Raw genomic sequence first — 26031 nt, 5'->3', positions numbered from 1 at the left:
AAGCTTCCAGTTCTGCTGCCATTTCATCTAAAAAAATAACCAACTCATGAAGTTAATTAGATGTAGGTTTTTTCTATTGATGTTTTTTTTCCTGGTTTTAACTACTACGCCAGCTTTTATAATGACAAACATATTGGTTTTGGTCGTATTTTGCTTATTTATCAATGAAAAAGAAGTTGTTTCCTTTTGAATTAAATTTTGTTTGGCTTTCATCCCAAAATTCTGTCAACTTGGCTTTTGTTCTGAAATTCCATCAAGTTTGGCTTTCGATCTAAGATTAAGTCAACTCTGGCTTTTATGTTACTGCTTTTACTTCTAATAAGTGAGTGTTGTAGTTGTAGCCATTTGGCCAGGTGCTTGGTGGAGTGATGTTGGTATATATGTTATGTTTCTGGTGGTTTGTTCTGATCTACAACAGTCCAATAGTCATGCAATTTTAGCTCTTGTTGTTACAATGTAAGGGGTTATTGGGGGTTTGTTTCAGGTCTGTCTTGGTCAACTTGGACCCGAATAGACCCGATCCTACTTATTTCTTGATGGGGGTTTGTCTACCGCTGTTATTGCTGCATCGAAAACAAAAAACAACCATAATTTAACTCCATCAACCAACCATAACTAGCTGCTGCACTGAAAACCAAAAACAAAAACTGCATAAACCAAGACTAAGTCAGTGCAACATGAGCATATTTTCCCTTGGTTTCAGTCAGAACAAAACCACTAGAAGCACCAAGGACAACAACAACTCGCCAGTAGTCACTACAAAAACTCAATACAACAACTTAAGCACACAAGCTAAATATATATAACATAGCAACAACCAAACAACACAAACAACTCTTACAAAAGCTTAAAAATGTCAACTTTGGTATTTCATTCCATAAAAAAATCAACTTTGACATTTGTTTCATTCCAAAATCCATTTTTTCCATATATAAGTCTTACATTGCCAATTAAGGCTCACATTGCAAATTAAAGTCTTAAAAATCTACAATACTAAACATTAACCTAACCAAATATTTTGGTAACAATGACACTTAGTACAAGACACAATAACACTTCTTCCTCTTCCTCTTCATCTTCTTTACATCTTCAGTTAGCCTTTTCTTCTCGTGGTCAACACAAGCCATTTTTTTCCAGCAAACTAACTTCAATGGATAATATATGCCTTAATGCAATAACTGGTGAGCAGACACATTCTGGAAATTGTTGGACCAACTACGATTGTATAGGTGAAACATTGAAGTCGAGGCTTGTTATCCAAGGGAATACATGGCTCATTATTTTAGACGAGAAGCAAGTAGCAGCAACATCCTTGGTACGAAGCAAAGTAAGTATCTGAATCAACATTGCGTCATCTAAAGTGGTGAGCCTGTCTACGAGGGGCATCACGGCGGATTTACATATCTTGTACTAGTCTTTGATCCATAAATGCATGTCCTGAACATAAAATATTAATAATATGATTAATAGTTAAAGTAGGATGTTGTTTAACTTAGTTCCAGTAGTATTAATTAACTAATTTAGTTTGAAATGAACAATCGAATAAAAACAAAACTTATGAACTTTGATTATAGCAAACAAAACAAAGTTTCTAAAGTATATCCTAAACAAATTACCATCCAAACAAACTTCTAAGAATGAGAGCAATGGTTGACTACAAAGTGTTACTTTAATGTCAAGCAGGATGCGTTGATTCTTTCCCGGATGGATATAAGCTATCTCATATTAACATACTCAATTATTCTTTCCTAGACGACTTATTTCTGTCTATTTTGGGTCTAATAGAGTTTTAAGAAGTCTAATTCAAAATCTTCAAACTGACATACTGAATCATAATTATATGGATGAACCCCCAAAAAAATTAAAATTTCAAAATAAAAAACCCTAATTAAACAAAACAACGACAACAAATAAATATGAAAATAAAAGAGGAAAGTGTAGCAATTACCTTACTCGATTTTGGGTTAATTGAAGTTTCGTGAAATAATTTTGAGTTTTGTTGAAGATTTTGATTTTGGCTGCTTTTTCAATGGGGGTGAAGGAGATTAGCAAGGGAGAGATGGAACTGAGAAAAGCATGAGAGAGAGAGAGAGAAGAAAAAAAAGGAAAGAGGTTTAAGTTATCACGTGACTGGCACGTGGGTAGTCAACGACGGAAAAGGTGTTTAACTATCGGTTTCCGACTAGAGGTGGTCTTTGACAAAATAAATAAATTGTTTTAGGTTTCTTCTTACAAGAATTTTTTTTAAAGGTGTTTTTTTACAACTTTATCATTTTAAAAGGTGATTTTTGACAAATTTGCCTTATACTAATGGGTTTTGTACTTTTGTGTGATGTAGGAGTTAGAGTTCATAATTTGGTATATGGTAAAATAAGAGATGATGGACATGAGATGAGATATCAAATCAAATAATAAAATAAAATAAAAGAATTTCACTTATTGTTGCTAGTTGTTGGACAAAATATGCAAAACGCGCGTTTTCAGAAGAATTACTCGCAATTTGCAACTTAGTTAGCCGAAATAGCATAAGCAATAACATTATGGCAATTTGTTTGAGCAATAAATGGTAAAGATCAAGAGGCGTTTGGTTACTTATGTAGCATGAACTTATTCGACATGATAATTAGTTTCAAAAATATGCATACATTTTAAGACCATCTAGTTACACATGTGCCTTTATTCTAGAGTAATAATAGCATATTGTAGGCAATAGGCACTTTAGGTTTCAGTTAGTCCTTTAATTTGCATTTCGTTTGTGATGTGGATATTGATCCTATTTTAGGCACACTTTGCCAAAAACATGAAAGAATATTTTTTTAAAATCCACCTCGTTTTCATAGTATCATCCTATAAATGATTCCCCGAAACCTACAGATCAAGAGAGCATGCAAAAAAACAAGAAGAAAAAACAAGAAGAAACATGACTTTTGTAAGCAACAATGCACAATGGTGAACTAAAAAATGATATTGTCTTTTGAATACACGACATTTGAAGGTAACTCGATAAGGACCAATGAGAATTATCTTCATATCTTTGCAACGATCCGTTATAGACTAATTTTGATTGGTAAAAAAATAAGGTATGGCATTTTCAAGAGAAGTAACACTGCTAGAGCGAAACGTATTGACAATAAATATGTCCTAAAATCAAAATGCATTTCTCCAAATTTATTTTATAGGATCATTTACGTACGAGTTTAAATTAATCGATATGTTTACTTGGTTGAAAACCCATCTATGAGCTAGTCCAACCAAATTGGGTTTGCATTAATGTTAACTAATCTTAGACGATCTCACACTTATGGTACACATAAGGTCATGAACACATATATGTCGACTTTGGAGTCTAACATTTTTTGTCATGCTCATGAGCCAAGGCACAAAGCAAAAACTTGTAACCATAACGACGTACTCACACATATATATAATTCACAATTTCACGCATTGGTCATGACTCATGAGGTCATAAACCATGTTGTGTGGCCGGACATATATTTTGTGTTGGTAAGGAGGAAGAAGTATTGCTCGACTTGTTTTAGGTTTACTAAAGTGACATGTTTAGGTTAATGAACATGTATCATGGTTTGTTACAAAGATATTAGCCAACTTGCATTATAAATCAGCATATCACATAAATAATAAATTGTAATTTGCACAGTACTTCACGTGATAAAAAGAGAGGAAGAGAAAGGGAGTTCACCCTCCTCATTTGATATAAGTCATCACTATTCGACAATTTATCACAGTTATTATAAATCTTGAACTCATAACCTTAAGTAAAAATAATATCAACTTAACGATTGAACCAAACCAATGTCATGAATGTTATCTCATAGTTCTCCCTCAAAATAAAATATAATGAATGGCATTATATAAAATAAATAAACAAAACAAAGAGTTTTGTCCAAACAACAAACACATGGTATCACCTGGGAGGCGTGATACACCGTTGAGGGACAGCGGCAAATTTTTCCATACCCAAGGTACAACCGTCATTTACTATTAAATGTTTGAAAGTTTTACTTAAGTAACTTAAAGTTACTGCACAATATCAATCTATCTCTTCTTTCTTTCCCAACAACTCTCTCTTCTTTCTTTCATTTCGACGACGACAATCTTTGCACAATAATCTCTCTCTTATTTCTTCAACTCTGACGACGATATTCTCTTTCCTCCTTCTACTTCGACGACTCCATTGTCACTCACTTACTCCGACTACATGGGGTATACACTTTAGTTTTTCCAATTCGCAACATTGCAAATAGGTAAACTACCTAGTTAAGGTTGATTAGGTAACTGTTAAATGTCAGTAAACTCATACCGATTCTTTTATCACATAATTATATCTTGATTCAATGAAGCTATTTTATATGCAACGACCATTAGATGGTGTGCAATGACTATTAATTTTAGTGCAATATAATGGCAATATATCTTGATTCAATGACAATATGTTTCAAACGACATATTACAATAGATAAACTAGCTTGTTAAGGTTGATTAAGTATCTATTAAATATCAGTAAACTCATATAGGCTCATCCGGCTTAACGAATTGTATCAATGATTCTTTTGTCCCATATTTATATCTTGATTCAGTGACACCATTTTAAAATGCAATGACCATTAGATGGTGTGCATTGACTGTTAATTGTAGTGCAATGAAAGTATTCAATAACAACTTTTTAAAATGCAATGACCATTAAATATCATACTCTGACTATTAATTGAAGTGCAATGCCAGTATGTTTCAAACAATATATTGCAATACTAAAACAAATAGCAATCAATGTCAAAAACAGTAAAGGGAAATTGGAAGGAAATTGAGAGTTTGAAGAGAGAAAGGCGACGCTTATCATGGTTGATGGTGATAGAAGAAAGAGGAGATAAAGGGTTAAAGTTCGCCGGAAGCTTTTCTTTCGTTCGTTTCTTCACCGGAGACCTCTGTATTTTTCTGCCCAAGTTCATTTTACCCATATACTGTGCGGGTCCCTTCTCTTTTCCTATTTCATTTCTTTTTTTTGTTGGGTATGGGACAATTTTGCCGTTGTCCCCCAGCGGTGTATAATGTCTCATCATCCGGACCCAAACCTTAAACTATTCTACTACGAGTAGTCGAGTATTATCTGTAAAGTTGATAAAGCATAAGTAGGTCTTTTCCCCATAGAACATCAACTTTGATCTAGGAAATATAGCTACATTATACCTCTCACTTAGCTTACCATTTACAACACATATCCGACACGGGATACTTAGAAGACACACAATACTCTGCTTGGTGTCTTAGTGGTTATCAACCACTTTAGTTGGTTAAGTCTTGAGGATGTACCTAAGAGGCTAAGATGTATTGGATTAATTGGTCTACATCATTTGCTTCGTAGGCTGTTATTGTGGCTTTCTCCACACACAAAAAAAAAAATATTTGATCATATACAACAGAAAAATGATTGACCATTTTCTAATATTGATTAAGGTTATTTACAACGAACTCATTATCAAAATAAAAAAAACCCGTACATGAACCCTATTCAAAATTTTCTCGACACAATAAGATGTTTTAAAATTAAAAACATAGTTTTAAACTATCATAAATACAAAAAGGTGAATTTTATGAATGAAAATTTTAAAATGTGCTTTCTAGCATCGTGCATAGACCTTGTTACTTAGTGGTTATAAGATTAGGGTCAAGCTAAAAGAAATTTTGATGCATACAGTCAATATGGGGCCAAAATAATATGGACTAGTTCAATAATTTTGGCAATTAATATAGTTATGATAAGAAAGAAATTATAGGTGTAACTTCGCATTCGCTCGAGCTCACCTTTGCCTTTCTCCGATCTCATTTTTCCTTACTCGTTTATTAACTCGTCCGCTCTTAATCCAGTACCAGTCTATTATCCGTCTACTTTAAAGTTACACTTTTATAGCCGACTCTGTTTTGCGACAAATCATCACTGACCCAAGCCATCCAATAAACATGTCTACCTGTATCCCTCATTTTCATTTTCTATTTTTTATCCTCTTTGTTTTTTCCCGATTTCCTCGTATTTGTATCCATATTAAATTATCCATGCAAATATGTAGAGTTGGAAAAAGTGTCGTGTCGGGTCGAGTACGTGTTTGGTCTCGTGTCTATTTCGTATTGTTCATAAAATTTATCAAAAATATCTAAAAACTACTCCCTTCATACTTCGTATTTAATAAATGATACATTTTGAACGGTATGTAGTTTTAGGTTAGTGAGTTGAATTTATTAAAATAAGACGAAAGTGGGGTAATGAGTGAATTATTTATTATGGTAAAAAAATTGTGAATACGTGTAGGGCCACAAAGAAAGAGATAAATATTACTCGTACTGTAATATACTCCGTAATTGCAAGTGGGGACCATGACATGCCAAAAAAAGGAAAGTGCATCTTTAATTTAAATACGACAGATTATAGAAAGTGTATCATTTATTTAAATGCAGAGGGATCGAGTATAAAATAGTTTCATAATATGACAAATTAATCTAAACGAGTAGGTTCGGGTTAATTTCGTGTCATGTCAACTTAGTGATTTCTCTCAGTTACTTCGTGTTCATGTCATGCCGATTTCGATCATATTGTCGGATCGTGTCAGAGAAGGCCGGGTCTACATGCAAGTATGCAACCTTGTTTAGACACCTTCACCTTCTAGGCAAGGGCAAAGGGAACATGGTCTCAGCTCAACTCAAGGAGTCAAGGCTTGGGCCTAACTGCATAATTGCGGTAAATCTTAAACATTTCAAAACAAAACGTATAAATAAAATTCAACGCCCCAATCCGTTCAATTAGAAAAATGGAGCAACAGCTATGGCGGGAAACAGAGGAGAAGCTGACCACCCCCACCACCACCGTCTCCGGCGGCGAGAGAACCAGTGATTCGCTCTCTCTCCAAACACTATCATCCATTCATTCACTCATCATCAACCCTTCAACGTCACACCTCACCATCTCCTCCATCCTCAAAACCCTAACCTACATCCTCTCCCTCCCTCACAACCACCGTCACCACCACCACATTTTCACTCTGCTCTCCTCTCTCTCCCTCCACCACCCTACCTTTTCTGCCTCTCTCTCCGCCCCACTTACCTCACTTGCCACCTCCCTCCTCTCCGACCCATCCTCCTCCGCTCGCCTTGCAGCCGCCGCACTCTCTCTCCTCATCTCAATCTCCGCCGTTGATTCCCTTGACGAAGGGCTGCTAATATCTCTTTGCTTCCGTCCTTGTATTTCGGTTAGGGTGTGGTTTCTGAACAATGCTTTGAAGTTTCCAATTCGTCCCAATTTGTTGTTGCCGGTGATGCTAGGGTTTACCCAGGACCCTTACCCCTGTGTTCGTAAAGCTGCATTGGAGGGCTTGGTCTCTGTTTGTGATTCTGGGATTGTGGTTGAGGATTCCGCCATCGTTGAGGGGTGCTATGCTCGCGGTATTAAGCTTCTTCTTGATCAACATGATTATGTTCGCTTGGCTGCTCTTCGTGTGGTGAGTTTTTATTGTTCATGTTTTTGGGTTTAAATGATGTGTTTAAGTTGATTTACTCAAAGACTCATAATTTAGCTTTAATAGTGAATTGAAAGAAGAGCTACTAGCAATGGGAATATTGAAATTCAGTTGGGTTTCTGTGTCAGTTACTGGATGTTTAGAATATCTGATAGCTACACGCCCACACCTAGTTATTAGGGAAATAAGTTGAGGGAGAATGGGGGAAGGGGATATACTTATAGAGTCGAGAAGAATCACAGTATAATAATATTCAATTGTTTCTTATTTCAGGTGAGTGAATGGGGGTGCATGCTTGCTGCATCTAAGAAAGAAGAAGAAGAAAAGAGAGACTGTTCTGATGGTGTATTTCTGCAGGTAACCTAAGTAACTTAATGAACATGTTTTTTGTGTAACATATGAAATTTGGTATTTTTGTGATGTTTACCTGAGTTCTTTTTTTTTTGGTGGTTGGTGGCGCTAGAGCATGAACTGCAGCAGCAGTAATGTTGCGACCTAAGAAAATTGCTTTATTATGAAAACCTTTCATTCTTTATTTGTCATGCTTGCTAGGTTGTAGTTATAAATCTCTCTCCGAAGGAGTTTATACTGCTAAGAAAAAAAATTTACCGCCCATTGCATTTGTAATTCATTCGTGTAGTTTGGATAATGTTTGGACTATATAGGATATGTCCTTTAAATGTGAAAATGATAACAACTTTTATGAGGATAATATCTTCAGAACAACTCATGAAATACCTTTATATCTATACTTGTGAGTTGTGAGTCTTGTGATTCTGAACGCAACTTCGTACATTTTGTTTATCTCTGCATGTGCATCTTTTTGTTTAAAATGCCAAAATTAATTACCCTGGCATGTCAATAATCCTGGAATAGTTGGTCTACAGGTTCAAATTCCTTCTACTAAACCTTACAAAAGTAGAGTGTATCTGCAACTCAAAAGGCAGGCTCGTCATGAAATTTTAACTGGTAACATCATTGTTCCTTTTCCTTAAATACCATGTACTAAAACTCATTGTTTCGCCTGAAAAACCAAAGAATTATGTGGCATTTGGTTTTGTGTCTACCATACCCGCAACATATTTCAGTTTGGTAAAACTTGAACTTGGGAATATAGGACCTTGGGGTCCTTGACTTCCTAATATCTTCACATGAGATTCTCTCTGAGATAAACAACAGTGAGGGCCTGTAGTTTTCTACTTGGTAGTTGAGCTGCTACCCTGATTTTTTACATGATGCCCTACAGAATATATATTTGTAACTCCTGAACTATGGACTATAATGAGGAAGATTAAGAATATTGATAAGATTGATGGCTGGGTGATTTTCATTGATCTATACCTCAAATTATTTTTCTTACTTTTTACGTGTTTTGCCTTGCTATACATGTATCAGCATGTTTTTATCTCCACTAAATCTATTTCAAAGAGGTGCGTTGTGACACTCTGTAATGTAGTCAACCTTTGACTATTGTGGTGTGAAGTGGGCTTCTGACTAGAGGACTTCTTTTATCTTGTGACTGTGACGATCATGCTAATCATTTCCTCAATGTCTTTAAGCCATCCTGTAATTGTCATTAAATTTTATCGTCATTGATCCGCTAACAATTTTGTGATTGATTTGGCCACACAGATCTGTTCTATGGTCAGAGATATGAATGTCGGAGTCAGGGTGGAGGCTTTTACTGCCCTTGGAAAATTTGCATATGTATCTGAAGATATTTTATTGCAGACCCTGTACAAAAAGGTCAAAACAGTTAAAGAGAAACAATCATTAGCCCTGTCTTGTTCAAAATCACATGAAAATCATGCTGCCGTTGCTGCTGGTGTATTTATTCACGGTGTTGAGGATGAATACAGTGAGGTAATCGAATTTTTTTGGTGCACTCTACTTTGGATTACTTCGCGGTAGTTTTGTGTTGATTGGTAATTTGGTATTTATAACTGTGGAACATGGTTGCGACATGATTTTCTATTCACTAATCGTTATAAAGACATTGATGTCCACAAAGAGCTAATTACTCTCTTCATTCCATACTATCAGACATTCAGACCACTTAAAGTACTACCTCCTTTTGAAAATAATCTAACATTTCCATTTTGGCGGTTAAGTAAGGTTGATGTTCTTTTTTCTATGGCAAGTTGTTTGTCTTTATCTCTCCCCTTATCACATGGGAAAAAACCTTATCTTCCTCTATCTCCGTCTTCTTCATCCGTGCTTATAAAAAGGCTTGCCATCTCTCTGTGTTGGAAAAATTATGAAAGGGTGGAGTAACTTTTTCCGTATACTATTAAGCGTGCCTTAAAATACCACCGAACAATTATTTGTTTTTAAATATCAATGCACTATTAATTGTCAGTCTTAAATATCTCGATTCAATAGCTATATTCTTTTAAAAAATGTGCATAACCTTAAACGGCAGTTGAAATAGAATGGTGAGAATATATTCTTCAGCTTCTAGTAATGCCTTTTTTTTTGGTATTGTCCTCTTGCGTTTTCTCATTGTACTTTATATTACACCCAAAACTACTTGCCCATTAACAACTGTTCAAGCAATTTACCAAAAGCTGTAGAATTGATAGCAATACAATTGCTTTTGGGATGGAGGGTGATGGTCTGCACCTTTTTCTGTTAAAGATGGTTCCCATTATTCTACTAGCATAGACCCTATGTAATATGTATTGCTATCCTGAAGGTACAACGGGCTGCCTGTATATCCTTGCGAGTGCTCCGTGACATCTCTGGAGGGTTTGCTGTTGAAGCTGTTAATATATTGAGCTATGTTCTGAATGATGACTCTGTCGTTGCCAGGTTAGAGGCTTTGAAGACAATCCATCATATGGCAATGTCTGAATGTGTAATGATGCAAGAGGCCCATGTAGATATGGTATACCTTTAATACCGCAATAAACAATTTTGAATGTTTTTATGAATTATTGCTTTTGAGACGACTTCCTTTTGTTTAAAAAACACTTATTCTTAAGTATTTGTATGTACATAACATCATAGTGGTTACAAACTTTTCTAAGATGCAACATTTTGGTGTTTACAAAAGTTGAATATGGAGGTCATGGATTAACAAGCATAATAAATGATTTATACTGTCTTGCGACTTCTAGTGAAAACCTTATTGCAAAAGTATGACTGCTAAGGCGCATTAGCTTACCGTAAATCTACTTCCTGCTATTACTTCCTGATGGTGCCTTGCCGCAAAGGTCTATGTCTCTTTGAGCATCTCCCATTGTCTTTCATATTCTTTGACAGTCTGCCATAGCGTTTCATATCCTGTTTAGAGTTCAGCAAAGATTCTCAATTTGTGTCTTGGGTCCATTTAAAGTGTAGGAACTTCTAGGGTTGGACTAGGTACGACATTTGAACTAGCTTATGCTTATGAGCTCCTTTTTCCCCTTTTTTTAATAAAGAAAAGAACTTAATAGGTATTTGGTGAGGGAGTTCCACGAAATTTATGTTTGTTATTGAAGGCTTGAAGCTAGCTTATGAAATGTTTCCCTACAAGTTTCTCAAAGTTTAAGCGAGCTTGTGATATTTATTTTCCTTTTTAGCCAATCATATACAGAAATCACTACCCCCTTACCCCGCTTCTTGCGGGAGCCTTTTTGAGGCAATGGGGGTAATGATAATGAATATACAGAAATCACTATATCCCTTGTCATTAACTATTAAAGAAAACTCAAAGCATGGAATTACTTCTAGCAAAGCACCTGTTCCAAAAGGAATTAAACAATAAATTAATTGATAATGATAGCGTACAACTTGTTTTGTGAAACACTTAGATACATTAAGCTAACCTTTTTTTTATAGCTTTCAGCAAGTAGTTGTTATTTTTCAAGCAGTCTTGAGTTCTAGAAAGAAATTAAAAAATAGTGGTTAGTCTATGGGGGGCGTTGGGAAGATCCTGATTCTCAAGAAGATTCTTTAACTCCTTAAGTTCTGCCAAGATGAAATGTTCTCATGGAGAAAATATAGAGTTCATAACTGGAAGTCCAGAAGTAGTAGGCTTGGATCTTATGCTGGTTTGCATTCTTCAGTACCATTCAGAAGGTTTAGTGTTCTGACATGATTATGTGTCTGCACTTTGTCTGGGAGGCACAAGAACATTTTTGGAACTTTTATAGTTTTATCGTTTAGTATAGGAAATTTTGGTATCTACTACCTTAAAAATACACCACTTTTGTATTTACTACCTTGTGAATTTTTTTTTAAGTTACTACCTTAAACTTCCATTTTTTTAATTTACTACCATTTTATAGTTTTCTCATTTTAAAATAAGATATCTCTTTCGTTTCTTAATGGATCTCAATTTTAAAAGAGAAAACTGTAAGTGGTAGTAAATAAATAAAAATTGGAACTTTAAGGTAGTAATTTAAATAAAAATTTCATAAGGTAGTAAATACAAAAATGGTGTAGTTTTAAAGTAGTAAATACCAAAAAGATCCTTTAATATACACTACTCTATCGGGAAACATTTTCTTTCCTTCCTTTACTCTTGTACCTTAACCAAACAGTACTATTGGGAATCAGAAATCATTTCAACTGCACCAAACACGGTAATTGGAATCACAGGTCTAAAATATAGCTTTCTAGTGTCATTTTTAATTTCAAACCCGTATCTAAAATATAGCAATATCGAGGTTAATTTATTGTTTTTAAGAGGGGGACGAGGGGGTGGGAACCGAACTGTGTGTAGATGTGTAATGCCTGTTCTCAAGTGTGAATCATTGTTGTGTGCTTGCTCTACAGTCATTTGTTATTGGCGTTCCATGCTTGTCACTAATCTCATTCTTTGGTTTTCTGTTGCGTGTTGTCTATGGAACTTCTCTGGCATGTACGTCTCGTTGGGAGACATATCTTATCGCTCGTAGTTTGTTATAGTAATCTGCATCTGTGTCTCAATATGCTATGTTGTGTTAGCTACGAAATGCAGCTTTAAAACAAACTCTCATTTGTCCTTGTCGCAGTTGCTTGGTACCCTTGTTGACAGGAGCTCCCAGATAAGATCCAGAGCCTTCGATTTGCTTGGATCAGTTAAATTGCCTAGCTTGAAGGTGTCCAAAATAACTGTTGAGAGCCTTTTTAGAAGTTTGGACATTTACCCAAAGGTTGCTAAGTCGTGTCACATTAACACTATGCATTACTCCATTTGATTTCACATCGTTTAATTTTCCCCATTTTTACATTGTTGTGGGTTTCCTGTTATGTTCCAGAGTGAAGCCGAAATTTTCCGAACCTTATTCAATATCGGTCACAATCATGGCGAATATGCAGTTAGCATCATCAAGGAACGTTATCATGAGGTTAGCATTTTTCCAGATGTCATTATGCATATTGCTATAACTTTTACGGACATCATTATCATTACCCCATTGCTTCAAAGATTGCTTTAAAGAGGCCCCCGCAAGAAGCGGGGTTAGGGGGGGTCGGGTGTACGCAACCTTACCCCTGCAATTGCATAGAGGTTGTTTCCAGTTGACCCAAAAGCGATAACGGGACGGCAACGGGACGGCCATCTCCTACTTCATGGAAAGGAAGCGAAGAGGTTTTAAGAGTCATTTTGATTTAGTCCATTACATCCCACAGCCAAAAGAACAAATGAATCTTTGGCTCCATCGGAAATGGACATTTAATTTTACGGACGTTTAATTTTTTTATTTGAGGAGGACAGAGCCTTAGTAGTGTTAGGGGATTCCATTGTTGATACATACTACCTCCCTGAAACTTATTTACGCTTTGGAATATATGTCCAACATATGAAAACTATGACCGTAAATTCTAAATACTATATACGTCAAAACATTATCATATGGGATCTTGTTAGAATACTTTCAAAATATCAACTTTTTATAATTTTTTCTCATACAAAATGAATTGGATATACTAATGGTTAAATATTGCATTGGTGTTCGTGCAAATAGTGAGTTTAAAGAACTTCCGAGGTAGTATTAGACTAGAATTTCATTGTGTACGTATACATTTTAACTGATAAGTGTTCCCATGATTATACGACAACAAGACTTCATCATTTCCAATGCCTCAGAAGAAAGCCCACACCTTCACAGTTGGATTTATGCAGCTTTATCATTGCAGTACCTGAGAGGCTGAGAGATTGTTTTCAATTGACATTGACCCTTATTTAACACGCGATGACAATCTGCTACTACTTCACAATTTATCTCATAGTAGTTGTATTATTGAATAGACTAAATATTTGGTTTTGGTTTTGGTTTGGTGGGTTATGAAAGATTGGGGAAGTCATGTTGTAGCTTCATCATAGTTAGAGAAGTTATGTTGAGATTCATGTAAGAGGGGGGGAAGTTAGGTTGAGGTTTCTATGTCTTTTCAAAAGGCACCTTCTCCCCCTGCGTTCCTTGCTTGTCCGATGTTCTGTAACTCTATGTTATTTCAGTACTTTGACCTTCAATGAGGAAACTACAGCTGTCTCTGTTGAATCCTGATGTATTAGCCTTAAGATTCTCCCAGAAAGTTTGTGTTTGTTCGGCTATATTCCCCTTGTCCAGGACACAACATGAAAAAGCCAAAAGTTACCTTTAGTGACATAAAGTAGTTGCTTAGTGGATCATAAATTTATAATCACAGGTTAGTATAAATGAAAATGGATATAGTTGTGCTAAGGTTGATCCCTTGTTGCTTCTCATTCGTTGCACAGGGTTTATGACTAATTCATATTTCTGCAAGAAAATAATCTTTGAGCTTTTCTGCTGGACACTGTCCTTTGAATGGATTATGTGTGAATGTATGACACCTTAATTGATGTGTCTATTTTAAAGATGCACTACCTCATCTATCTTTCTTTTTTTTGTGTGTGGTAATTTTCTTCGTCTTTAAATTTTAGACTAAGACTGCCTTTTCTGACTGAGTGTTATGTCTCCTTAGATCGAGCCTTCCAATGATGAAAAATCTGGTTGTTATAGTCCAAGAATTGCTGGACTGCTAGTGTTGGCTATTTCAGCTTCCCTCAAACATGAAAAACACTTTTGTCAAATTCCGTCAAGGATATTTTCGTATGCAGCTGCATACTTTGGGCGGATTGCTTATGCTCTTGGTGATGTTCTGGATATTGATTCCCTTTTGGCCTATCTATCTTTCTGTGGTATATAAAGTTTCCCTTCTTGCCTGAACAATGAGCATTTAAGATTTGGAGTATATCATAAAACTTTGTTTTTTATGTATATATATTTTTCTGTGTCAAAAAGGTGAAAGCCATTTTAAGGTACAGTCTGATATCAGGACTCGACCAGACGTACTTCGAGCTGCAAAAGGTCAACAGGAAGCACCTATGCATGTCCTGAGTTCAATGCAGCTTGTCCTTGCAACAGTGAAAAGGTTGTGGCAGCTGGTAAAATGCGGATGTACAAATGAAGTGCTTAAGGCATTAAGGTGTGTGGATGGAAGTCTCTGCTTTTCGTTTCTTTGAGCTCATTCATTGCATACGATTCTGTATTCAAGCTTGGTATAATTGAATTTGTTCAGGATAGAATACTGATGGAAACAAACTTTCTTAAGTACATACTTAGAACGGGATCTTGGAAATGAGAAAGGATTGTGAGGATAATATAGACACGGCATTCATTGGGTAGAACTATAGGCATTATATGCGAGATCCTTTCATAACTTTTGGTGGCCTTTGCCATTTTGAGCTAGACTGTTGGAGTTGGAAGTAAATACAAGGGGAATTTCTCTGCGTCATTTTTTTATATTTTGAATTTTGGGTTGCTGTGGACTAAATCGTATGTCTAGCGTAAGAATAGATCAACATTCTCTTGTTATTTGATGTGAAATTATAGGTTGGGAGAAGGGGATGAACAATATGCGAGATCCTTTCACCAACTTAAACGGTCTTTGCCGTTCTGAGCTGGACTGTTTGAGTTAGAAGGAGATAAATAGGGGAATTGTGTGCCATATTTTAACCTTGTGTTACCGTGGACTAAAAGTCAAATGTCACATTTGGACCAGCATTCACTTATTATCTGATTCTGGTAAAGTTGCACACATAACCCTCCTCTACTCTATTCTAGGTCCTTGTTAGAGGCATTTTACTCATTTTGATATTGGTAGGTCATGAATTTTTACTCTATTCCTGTCTATTTACTCATTTACTAGGAGTCTTGGACTCTGACAGCTTGCATGACTGAAATTTATAGTTTCGAAATTTGTGAAGTCTGAACTTGTATGATGTTTCTGTTAGGTTGTGTTCATAATTAGCTTGTCTTAACTTCTGATAATATTACAACTTCTGGTGTTTTAAATGCTGTTGAAAGCAACTTCTGTTATATTTTTCATGCTCTTTCCTTTCCTGTGTTCCTTGTATACCTGGCAAGTTCCCTCCTCTGGTAAGTTATTTAGGTAATTTAGTAGCAAACACTCAGTAGTGACTAAGTTAACATTTCTTGTATTTTCTAGTACCAACTATGTCGTTATGACTCCCACTTTTGAGGCATTCTGTTTTTTCCTGTTTTCTAGGAGAGGAGAGGTGGCAATGAGTTCACACCCTTACCTTGTGAATTGTGATTGTATCTGGCTCTTTATTGCCGCCTTTCCCGTGGGATTAAGAACTTGGTAAACATTCTTTTGTGCTTTCTCAGGTCTTGTAAAGAATCTCTTGTGGCAATAAGGGCTGGCTCTTTTGCATATGCTGGTTCACTTGCTTTTGCGTTTCAATATATTTATGTAGTGAAGCTTCTCACAAGGGTATGGGGACACTATGAGGTTTCCAGAAATCGCCAATTGTATCAAACGGGTGACTTGGACTTACTACTTGGGAAACTTGACAAAGCGGTTCTAGCTCTCAGATATAGGTTTGTTGGGTTAAATGAAGATGTTGAGCTTCTTATAATGGAGCTTCTGCTTCTCAACTATCTGCTGCAACTTTCAAGCTCTCACATGCACTGCAAAACCTGGCAGAAATTATCTACTATGGTTACTTCAGTGTGCCACTTGAGGAATGCAAAATCCATCGAATTTTCAGACTTTGTGAACCATCTAGCAGAATTAGCATCAAATGGAAGTTTCTCTCTTAATTCAACTGGTGACCGTATTCAATTGAAAAAACTGCGCAATTTGTTTATGCTCAAGGACTTGGTACTCACTGAAGGAATCAGACACATAAATGCAGAGCTTGTTGTTCTTGGCTTCGACACTGTAAGTCCTTTGCGCTTCATCTCGGGATTACCCGTCAGTATACCCCTGGATGTTACTCTATATAATGTGACTAATGAACATAAGCTATGGTTAAAGATTGCGTTAGATGACAAGGTAACAGAGTTTGTATTTTTGGACGTCGAAGAATATGGAGGTCTTGAGAAGGCCAGCAGGCAGTTCAAGTTCGGCGTGCCTTGTTATAGAACACCAAAAGCAGCTGCTTTCACATTGAGGATTAGTATGGGTATGGAATGTGTGTCTGAGGATTTGCATTTGGTGAGAGGTCATGGGGGGCCTAAACATGCCCTAACTTATATTAGCCCGGAAATTGAAGTTTATTTTGTAAATATGAATGCCGATCATCTCTTGATATGTTAAATTGTAAAAGACTATGGTCGTGAACAAAAATGGTAAAACTCTGACTGTGCCATAACAGAATTTTAACTTTCACCATGAACAGCATATTCTAAACACAACATATTAGATTTGAATCGAAAATTTTCTGTATCTCCTAAAACATTTTGCTCTAAAAACAGCAAACGGAAGATTGATTACAGGCCATGAGGCCAGTGAAAGAGAAAGAAAATTCGAGCTTTCAATCTTCAGAAAATCTCATTTCCTCTCACTAAACACCCTGAAAATAAGTTAATACAAAGTATAATGTTAAGTCAACTGCTATTAGAAATGGCCCTTGTAAAATCTGTGTGGTTTTCGTATTACAAGGGGATAGCTACCACCTTTGGGCACAAGTTAATCATTTAAAGTGTGTTCCTACAAGCGGGCACATATATCAATGATAATACAGGACGTGAGACAACGATAATGAACTAACGGCTGAACCAGCCGACTAGACTGTTACAAACAGAAATCAGCCTACATCATATCAACTTGTGTTGATTCAAAAAGATTCATTGATATATTGTGTATGAAGGTTTATATGCACCTCCATTTTTACAAAAAAAGTAGCTGAGACCAGAGCGCAATGTCGGGTTTTCTTTCTATACTTTGGCAGAAACCCTGTACAAAAGTGGATTTTACGCTTACACTCATTCTCCTATACACAAAATTAAAGCTTTAGAAAACCAAACAGGCTTCTCTGCAATCCTAGCTAAGCTAAAATGATGATATCCTTCCTAGTCCTACCTCTTCTCTTTCAATGCATATGCATGACTACTGCTGGAGCAAAGCACCTTTTCCCCACAGCCTTTAGGTTCGTTACTTGCCAACCAAGGCCTTCCTGGTATCGCTCCACCTGTCATCACATTTCAATATAGTTAAGGCACGATCATCTTAATTCTTGCAAAATAAGAAATTTGAGATAGAATAATAGATAATGCAGAATGGTGAACCAAGAGAAGAAAGGGATGATGCACCTTATCCAGAATATTATCGTTTTCTCCCATCCCTCCAATTGCATATATGCTATCATTCAATGCTATGGCCGCTGAATATCCCCTTGAGTGGTTAAGTGGTGCCTCGCTCATCCAACTCCCACGCCGAGGATCAAATACTTCAACACTAGCTACCATCGTACTTCCATCAAAACCACCTATTGCATACCTGTTATAAAGAGTACCTTGTATTTTAGGTAACAAACTCATCTTTACTAAGGAGTACAATATAGTTTAAGGTATTGTCTCTCCCATAATCTTGTCGTATGGACACTCAACTACTAGCATATGGTTCATCATCTTCATAGCACCACCAGACTCAATATTCCTAAAGCCTCTCACCTCAATTAATAAAAAAAAAGTCAATACGTAAGATGCAAAGAATCCAAACTCTTCACTAGCAATTGTTAGATTAATCAAGTCACCCCCTCCCCGTATGTTAGATTCAGAAAATTTTGATATTTTGAAAGTATGTTTTGAGAAGAATCTAACAAGATCCCAAATGAATACAAATGGTGCAATTATTAAAAAACAGAGGAAGTATAAAGTATAAACTACCCTAAAAGATTATATGAAACTAATTAAATAAAACTCAGGACTCAAACATGGTTTCATCCATGCAAACCCATTCCACCACCTATATTGCACAAATGCAATACTAATTATAAGCTTGCTTAAAATCTTAGAATGAAACAGAAAATTACATGCACATTATTGTATTTTGCAAGTATTACAGTTAGTTATCCTTGAAAAATCAGCACTGTATGATTAGTTGATTACCGTCAAATTTTAAAAGAAAGCTCATCAGAAAAGCCGACCCATGAAATAAAACGTTATTAAAAAAAAGAACAAGGAAGAAAAAACAAACATATGTTCCTTACAGTTTTTCATTCAGCGCAATCAAGGAATGACAGGCCCTCTTTGAGCTCATGCCTTCAAGTCTGCTCCAAGAATGCTCTCTAGGGTCAAACCGTTCAGCAGAACTGACAATAGAAGCATAAAATTGGCTAAGCATTGGTGAACAATATCAATCTTTCTTTTATACTCCTTCCCCTACAACTTTGGGCTTCTGAGAGATATTTTTGTAGGCATAAGATCTTCTTAAGGTAAAAAAAAATATTGCATAATACTTACAGGTGGAAATGAAATGAAATGAGATTGCTTCTATCAATCTATTTCTTCCTGAAGATGTAGCTAGACATAGTACACATAAAGTGAAATTCTGTTGCCCCTTCAATAAAGTTCACTAGTTGAGCATATTGGAAGAGAAATCTTTAGCATAGATAAGGCAAGTCTTTTGGCAGACAGATCAACTTAAGAAGTTATACACTATTATTCACTGTCCAATTTCAATGGAATCAAAAGATTCACTATTCTTTAGTTTGAGTTGTTTTCCTATAATTGACTTTCTAAAAGAAATCATTAAATTGTCCATTCACACTTCTTATAATTATTGTGAAATAAGAGGCGACTGCTGTTTTTTCAGATCAAAGATCTAATAAAATTGTCTATCTACTATTGCAACGGTGACGTATTCTACATCCAACTTATCCCACCTTGAGCAGGTGCCTCATTAGAAGCATTGGGTGATGTTGACGTTGCTGACTACTAATATGGGCACAAATCACAAGTTGCCAAAACCTTAATTTAGTTAACACTTTATACATCTCAATGTACTTCTATTCCAAGAGTCTCTTTTTACAACTCAGAAATTTAAGAAGAATTGAAGACGACAAATATGTTCTTGCAGTGTTTAAAATCGGTAAGGAAAAGTCCAGGCATGTTTGCCAAGAAAGAACGTAATAGATGCTGCAAATATATGCTCAAGACCAAGTGCACTTATGTGAGATACATAAAGAAGTGTGGTAAGAACATTATTACCTTAAATACTCTTTCCCATCATATCCACCAACAGCATAGATGGCTCCATGAAGCTCCACTGCTGCAAGGTCAAATCTCTACAGTAGATTTCCCATAAACATAACGGAATGAATTAAACATTGAGTTTAACTGTTAGCAGTACAAATTAAAGTTGAAGTATTAAGATTGAAGCTTAGCTATATCACATGTTAATACTGCCAACGTTACTATGAGAACAAAATCACAGGGTAGGTGCAATGCACCCACCAAGAGCACCTATTTCCGTACATATGTAAGGAGACAACGCCAACAACAGAACACCAACTGTGACAGCTGCAGGCACTGACACAGAAGCAAGGAACCACTTCCCTTAGTGCTAGCAACGATCAAATACATTAAGGCCTTTTGTCCTATGCTAGCTTTTTCTGTTTTACGTCATTTTGCCTTAAGTACATTTGTCAAATGCTGAGTTTTGTAAATAAAAGGGAAGGAGGGAAGAGAAGAAAACTATCTTGAGAGTAGTTGGATTAATTAGGTGAGTTGAGACCTTTCGAATATCTCTTGGCCATTTTGTACTGCAAACCTCATATTTATCATCAATGTATCAGGCAACCTTTCTCTTATCTTCTGTTTCTTAATCCTTTCAGCCTTAAAAAAATATGAGTTTCAAAAAGTAAGTCCCCCTACCCCCCACCCACCCTCCATTAAAGATCTTTCACCCCAACCCAGCAGCATACATGCACGGAGTGGGATACAGGGTACATCCATACACTACAGCGTTTAATTTAAAAGCACATGTTTCAGCACAAATGGGATGTTAGTTACTCGAGTTCCAGGTTTCCCAGCCCAATTAAATTGCATTCCGCAGGTAACAATTAAATCAACTACCTTCAAACTAATTCAATTACATTTTTATATATATAGACACTAGTAGAAGCTCACCTTCTGCAGCATTGATCTAGCAGATATCCATCGTCCAACATCTACATCGAACATCTCCACGTCAGAAAAGCAGTGAATACCATCCCCACCACCAATTGCGAATATTTTGTCATTCAGCGTAGTTGCAGCTAACCCCCCCTTTTGCTCATTCAAACAAGGAAGTGATGTCCAATCATTGTTTACAGGATTGTAGGATTCAACTTCAACCAAACAAAGTCATATATTAACAGGAGTGTTACACGGATAACACAAAGGAAGGAGAACATGAAAAACCTTAATACCTGTGTTATACCACAAACCAGCATTTCCTCCACCAATTACAAAAAGATCACCATTCAACGTTGTAAGAGAGGCATATGAACGAACAGTGCTCATTGGTCTCAAAGATTTAATTATATCTTTTGATGCAGAGTAGGAGTTAAGTGATGCTAGCCATGATTCCCCATCATAACCACCTACTAAATATATTAAACCATCTGGGTCCAGGTGCTGCTCACTGCTAAGCTCCGTTGTTCCGTGTGAAAATGTCTCTGACTGGTTAGACAAGGCCTCTAGCCTTGTACAACGATCTTGTAACTGCTGGATTTCTGAGATCTGTGACAACCATATTACATTTGAATAAGGAAAAGAGAGTACTTACAGAAATAAGGGGTAGCCCTCCCCTACACACACGGTCCTATAACCATCTAACAGACATTAAGCTTAAAGTTGGAGGAAAGGCTGAAAAGACTTGTAAAGAAAAAGAAAAAAGAATTGCACTCTTTTACAGGTAAAATACATTCTTCTCTCATCAATAATGATGACTATATACTAAGAAAATAAGATGAGAACAAAACTTGCCACCCAATTTGTTAAATCGTCCACATGTGAATCATTGTGTTACTAACCAGATCGTATGCTCCAAAACATGGTAAGCCATCCCAAATAAGATAAAAGAGGTACATTAAGGGATAAAGACAAGTGAAAGAAGGTGAATAGAGGGAAGACTACCAGCATCAGTTGGTTCTCAATAGATTCTTTCTTGAAGGCCTTTAGCTCTTGTAACTGCATAAAAAAGAAGATCAACTCATGCAGACTAATATTATCAAAAGAAAAAACTCATGCAGACTAATCATAAATATTGTTTATAAGTGCTAATAACTGAGTCTAAAATAACAACCTCAGCTATAATAGACTGTAAATCTGAGGGCAGTAAGGAGCTCTCCTTCATATTTTCCTCTTGAGGCACACTTCCTTCTTGTGAATCATCATGCATCTTGTTGGCATTTCCAAACTCCTGAACTTCGTATACAGGGTCAGAGTCTGAAGCTTCACCATTCACAGCCAACTTTTGCAATTTCTCATATATCAGCTCCATTTCACTCTTTCCCATTGCTTCTATATCAACTCCATTTGGCTGGCGAATATCATCAACGCATGAAGGACCTGTGAGAACCGAATTCCCATCTGACTTGTTGCAAGGAGTGAGGCCAACATATGCATCAGATAAAATATTTCCTCCTTCTTCTATAGTTCTCGGTTCTGATGGAGGTTGATCTACTATCTGGAAGGTTAATGTAGTTCTGGGCATTTTGGCAGACGGTGCAACCACTTGGGTTAAAAACAGAGCGATCAACTTGCTGACTTGAACATGATCTAGCTCAAATCTGAAATGGGACTGAGTGTAATAATTCCCTTTAATGATTGGCATAAACTGACTCTCTAGCAGAGGACGACAATTCTTTTTGACGCAGATTTGGACCTACGTTAAAAAAAAAAATCAAAGAAAAAAAAACCAACACAAAATTACCCAGAGGATGAAGTTAAAGCCTTAAAGGTAAACTATTTCCTATGTTGCTCAGACTCTTATTTGGGTGTCGTGTCTGACAAGGAATCGGAGGATCCGACACTCCTCTGACACTCTAGATGTAATAAATTTCATACCAAGACCACTATGTATTTCGGTGTCATATCGTGTTGAAGGATCCGACACCTGACACCCTCCATCAACCAGAGTGTCGGCGTAACATAGCTATTTTCTCTGACAGTGTCACATCTCACTATCTCAGGATACATAATGCCTATAATTTGGCAGCAAGCAAGCTTGTAATACCTGAGCAGGGTATGATGTTCTCTTCGAACCATCCTTTGTCCAACCATATGGATTAATATTCATTTGACCATGGCTAGCAGCCTCAAAAATTCCATGAAGTTTCCTTTTACTGTAGTTGAACAGAAACAACGGCAAACCTGGATGAATATTCTTGACATACACAAAGTGCTGAGGAGGCAAACCTGTCAAGGAAAAGAAGTTTGAGTAAAGAATCAGATCTACAAGCAGCGCTAAAGAAATTTGGTAAATGCATCAGCAAACATATAAAAGTGCCAAATTGACGCTAATAAACACATGCCAAAGTAGATCACTAAAATCACCCATGTATCTCATGGTGTTGATGTATTATAGTTTCATTTCATAGGAGAAAGAAAATATCAAAACTGGATGACCATAAGGAAGACGCAAATAATCACATGTCAAAGTAGATTACTAGAAGCCGACTACGGGTATCTCATGGTGTTGTAGTTTCATTTCATAGAGAAAGGAAATCTCCAAACGACGTGATAATAAGACAGGCATGAAAACAACAACGTATGAACACAACACATAAGGACAACGAAAGTTCGTGCAGACTGCAAAGTTTGATAAAGTATAATTTCTTAAAATATAGAACTGGAGTAAAAATGACCCACCAAAGAGCTGCTTAGTAAGACATTCATTGATCGTATCATCCGTGCAACCAAATATGACGCCGCCTAACATAGTTGGTTTCAAATTTCTAAACGATACCTGTTGCTTTTTCCCAGTACCCATTCTGTGAATCAAAGAGAGAAACTAAGCTCAAATTCATTTCACATGTCAAATAATACGGTTACAATGAACAGAATGAGCAAATGACAAAGCAACAAGCAGCAAGAAAAATAAGAAACCAGTCATTCACACACAACAAACTTAAGAAGGCATAGATGAATGACAGAGTTAGTTTCACATGTACTTTAGCTAATAGTTCGCATGTACTTTAGCTAATAGGTTAGTATAACATAAACTTCATAGGAGGATTAAGTCCACATCTATATAAAACAAAAGGTAAAAGAATAAAATTGTATTAGATGAATGATGTCATGGGCGGGATTGGGAAAAACAAATTCTTGAGGTTACTGAGAACTGGACCAACAGTACATGCAAAATGTTTTCTGAAACGAGATCAGCATTTCAGATGTGGCAAAGACCTACAGCGTGCCAAGGAACCTTGCTTACAGGAGGAGGAACAATAATCTAAGAAAAGCATTATTTATGTAATTTACAATGAACTAATCACCAAATCAAGCCTCCCAAAGAGCCTACTCTAAACAATGTTGCCAACCACCCCACCAGCGTAAAAAGAAACATTGTTCCGATATATTTTGCATCTAAGTTGACATGCCTAAATTCCAAAAATATACAATATTGAGCACATAAAACCTCATATGACCAATGTTCCATTAGGAAGGACCCAAACTCATCTAGATAAATGTAATAGCTGCGTAAAAAACATTGAAGAAAACAAAGCACAGGCTTCAAGAGTTAAAACATGAGGCTGTTGCACATGGAAAGCAGCAAAGGCAACAAGGCCAACAACCCCTTACACTGCCACCATTATTTCCAACTATTTCAAGCATCTTTAAGGCTCCATATGGTTTGGCGAAAAACATTTTCTAATTCCAAACTAGTTTCCTTTGTTCGGTTCCTTACAAAACAAAAATCATAGAAAATAGTAAAATGGAAGTAGATTGGTGAGGATTGATGGGAAGAGAGAAGAGGAGGTAAGGAGGAAATTTGGAAAAGTAGTTTCCCTTCCTTTCAAATGGAAATTATTTTCCACCATTGAGAGGGATATTGAAAATTGTTTACACCCTTTGTCATAACAAAGGGCGGAAAATGCTTGAAAGGGAAAATTATTTTCAACAAAAACGTTTTACACTAAACCAAACATTATATCTCCTCTCTTTCCCCTCTTTTCGTCCGTGTGCCTTGACCCGCAAGCACAAGCACTCGTGCCTTGCCTCACCAGCCCGCACACTCCGTGCTCGTGTGTGCTCGCACAGCACCTCGCGCACCCCCTCTCTCTTTTCTCTCGTGCGTTGCTTGCACACCACTAGCCTCACCCTCTCTCTTTTTCTCTCGCCTCTCGTGTCTCCTCGTCGCACAAGCACAGCCCATTGCTGTGCATAAACAATGTATTTGAGTACTCGCTTGTGCATAAACAATAAGGATGTCAATATTAACATAAATGTAAAAACTGTGTCTTCAGACAAGATGCTTTTAACCAAAAGTTCACGTATTAACAAATTCCACATAGGACACAATTCAGAGAATGAGCAATCTAAAATTGCATAAGATGATCAATCAGAACGAACCCGTCTTATTGTAAAATTTAAAAATCAGTATAATTCACAAACCTGTATAAATTCATAACATGAAACTAAAGAAAGTAGAAATTGATCCAGAAAACATAATTTCCCAAAAAAAAAAAATGCATTTTCAGAACTAAAATAATAATAAATTAATTAAAACCGCATAAATTACCCAAAAACACAACCCAGAAACAGCCCAAAATACAACTACGTCTTACTTGGAGAGTTAAAGAAGATGGATATAATTACACCAAATATACAAAACCCATTAAACTAAATTGAAAACCCGGAAAACCCCAGAAACCCCCCAAAAAAACATGAAGAAGTACAAAAAATTAGAAGATTCTGACCTTAAAATTGACAAAACCAAGTATTTGATTATGGCTAACAACAACAAAAAACGAGAAATTTAGCTGCCAACTAAAGATAAATTCATAGTGTGGTAGAACAGTCACAGTGAAACTCATACAGAGAGAGAGAAAGAGAGAATTACAGGAAATTGATGAAGATGAAGAAGCGCGCAATAGAACAGAGAAACAGAGAACCGCCTGGAGTTTGGAAATGAGAAATAATTGCTGGAACTCAATAGTCTCTTCAACAACACAACACAACACAACATCACATTCTTCCTCGTTTCTACTTTTATTTATGGGGGGAAATTTACTTTTATTTTTAATTTTGTCTACTCTTTTTTTTTCAATGGTAAAATG

General features: G+C 36.4%; 2 protein-coding genes across 3 annotated transcripts; one reads left to right on the top strand and one right to left on the bottom strand.

Moving 5' to 3' along the window:
• The first annotated feature begins 6766 nt into the window (after positions 1-6766).
• Positions 6767-17198, top strand: LOC110794756 (protein SIEL). Its single transcript, XM_021999709.2, has 9 exons — positions 6767-7505; positions 7797-7880; positions 9156-9386; positions 10219-10410; positions 12503-12643; positions 12749-12838; positions 14436-14652; positions 14756-14939; positions 16145-17198. Exons 1-9 carry the CDS (start codon positions 6819-6821, stop codon positions 17076-17078), a joined length of 2760 nt encoding a protein of 919 aa, XP_021855401.1. The 5' UTR covers positions 6767-6818; the 3' UTR covers positions 17079-17198.
• Positions 17199-17568: 370 nt separating this feature from the next.
• Positions 17569-26022, bottom strand: LOC110794757 (uncharacterized). 2 transcript variants are annotated; one of them, XM_021999711.2, is made up of 12 exons: positions 25815-26022; positions 23621-23742; positions 22986-23167; positions 22053-22634; positions 21884-21937; positions 21175-21487; positions 20894-21093; positions 19973-20049; positions 18973-19074; positions 18074-18260; positions 17844-17952; positions 17569-17754 (listed from the first exon to the last, which is right to left on the bottom strand). In XM_021999711.2, exons 2-11 carry the CDS (start codon positions 23739-23741, stop codon positions 17854-17856), a joined length of 1917 nt encoding a protein of 638 aa, XP_021855403.1. In that variant the 5' UTR covers position 23742; positions 25815-26022; the 3' UTR covers positions 17569-17754; positions 17844-17853. The 2 variants fall into 2 exon arrangements, with proteins under 2 accessions (XP_021855403.1, XP_021855402.1); XM_021999710.2 differs by having other exon boundaries at positions 17569-17952; positions 25815-26020.
• Between the last annotated feature and the right edge of the window lie 9 nt (positions 26023-26031).

The sequence above is a fragment of the Spinacia oleracea genome, chromosome 6 (genome assembly GCF_020520425.1).
Source record: "Spinacia oleracea cultivar Varoflay chromosome 6, BTI_SOV_V1, whole genome shotgun sequence".
Lineage (NCBI taxonomy): Eukaryota > Viridiplantae > Streptophyta > Magnoliopsida > Caryophyllales > Amaranthaceae > Spinacia > Spinacia oleracea.
The sequence above is the reverse complement of the archived record's forward strand: the minus strand, read 5'-3'. Positions and strand labels throughout refer to the sequence as shown.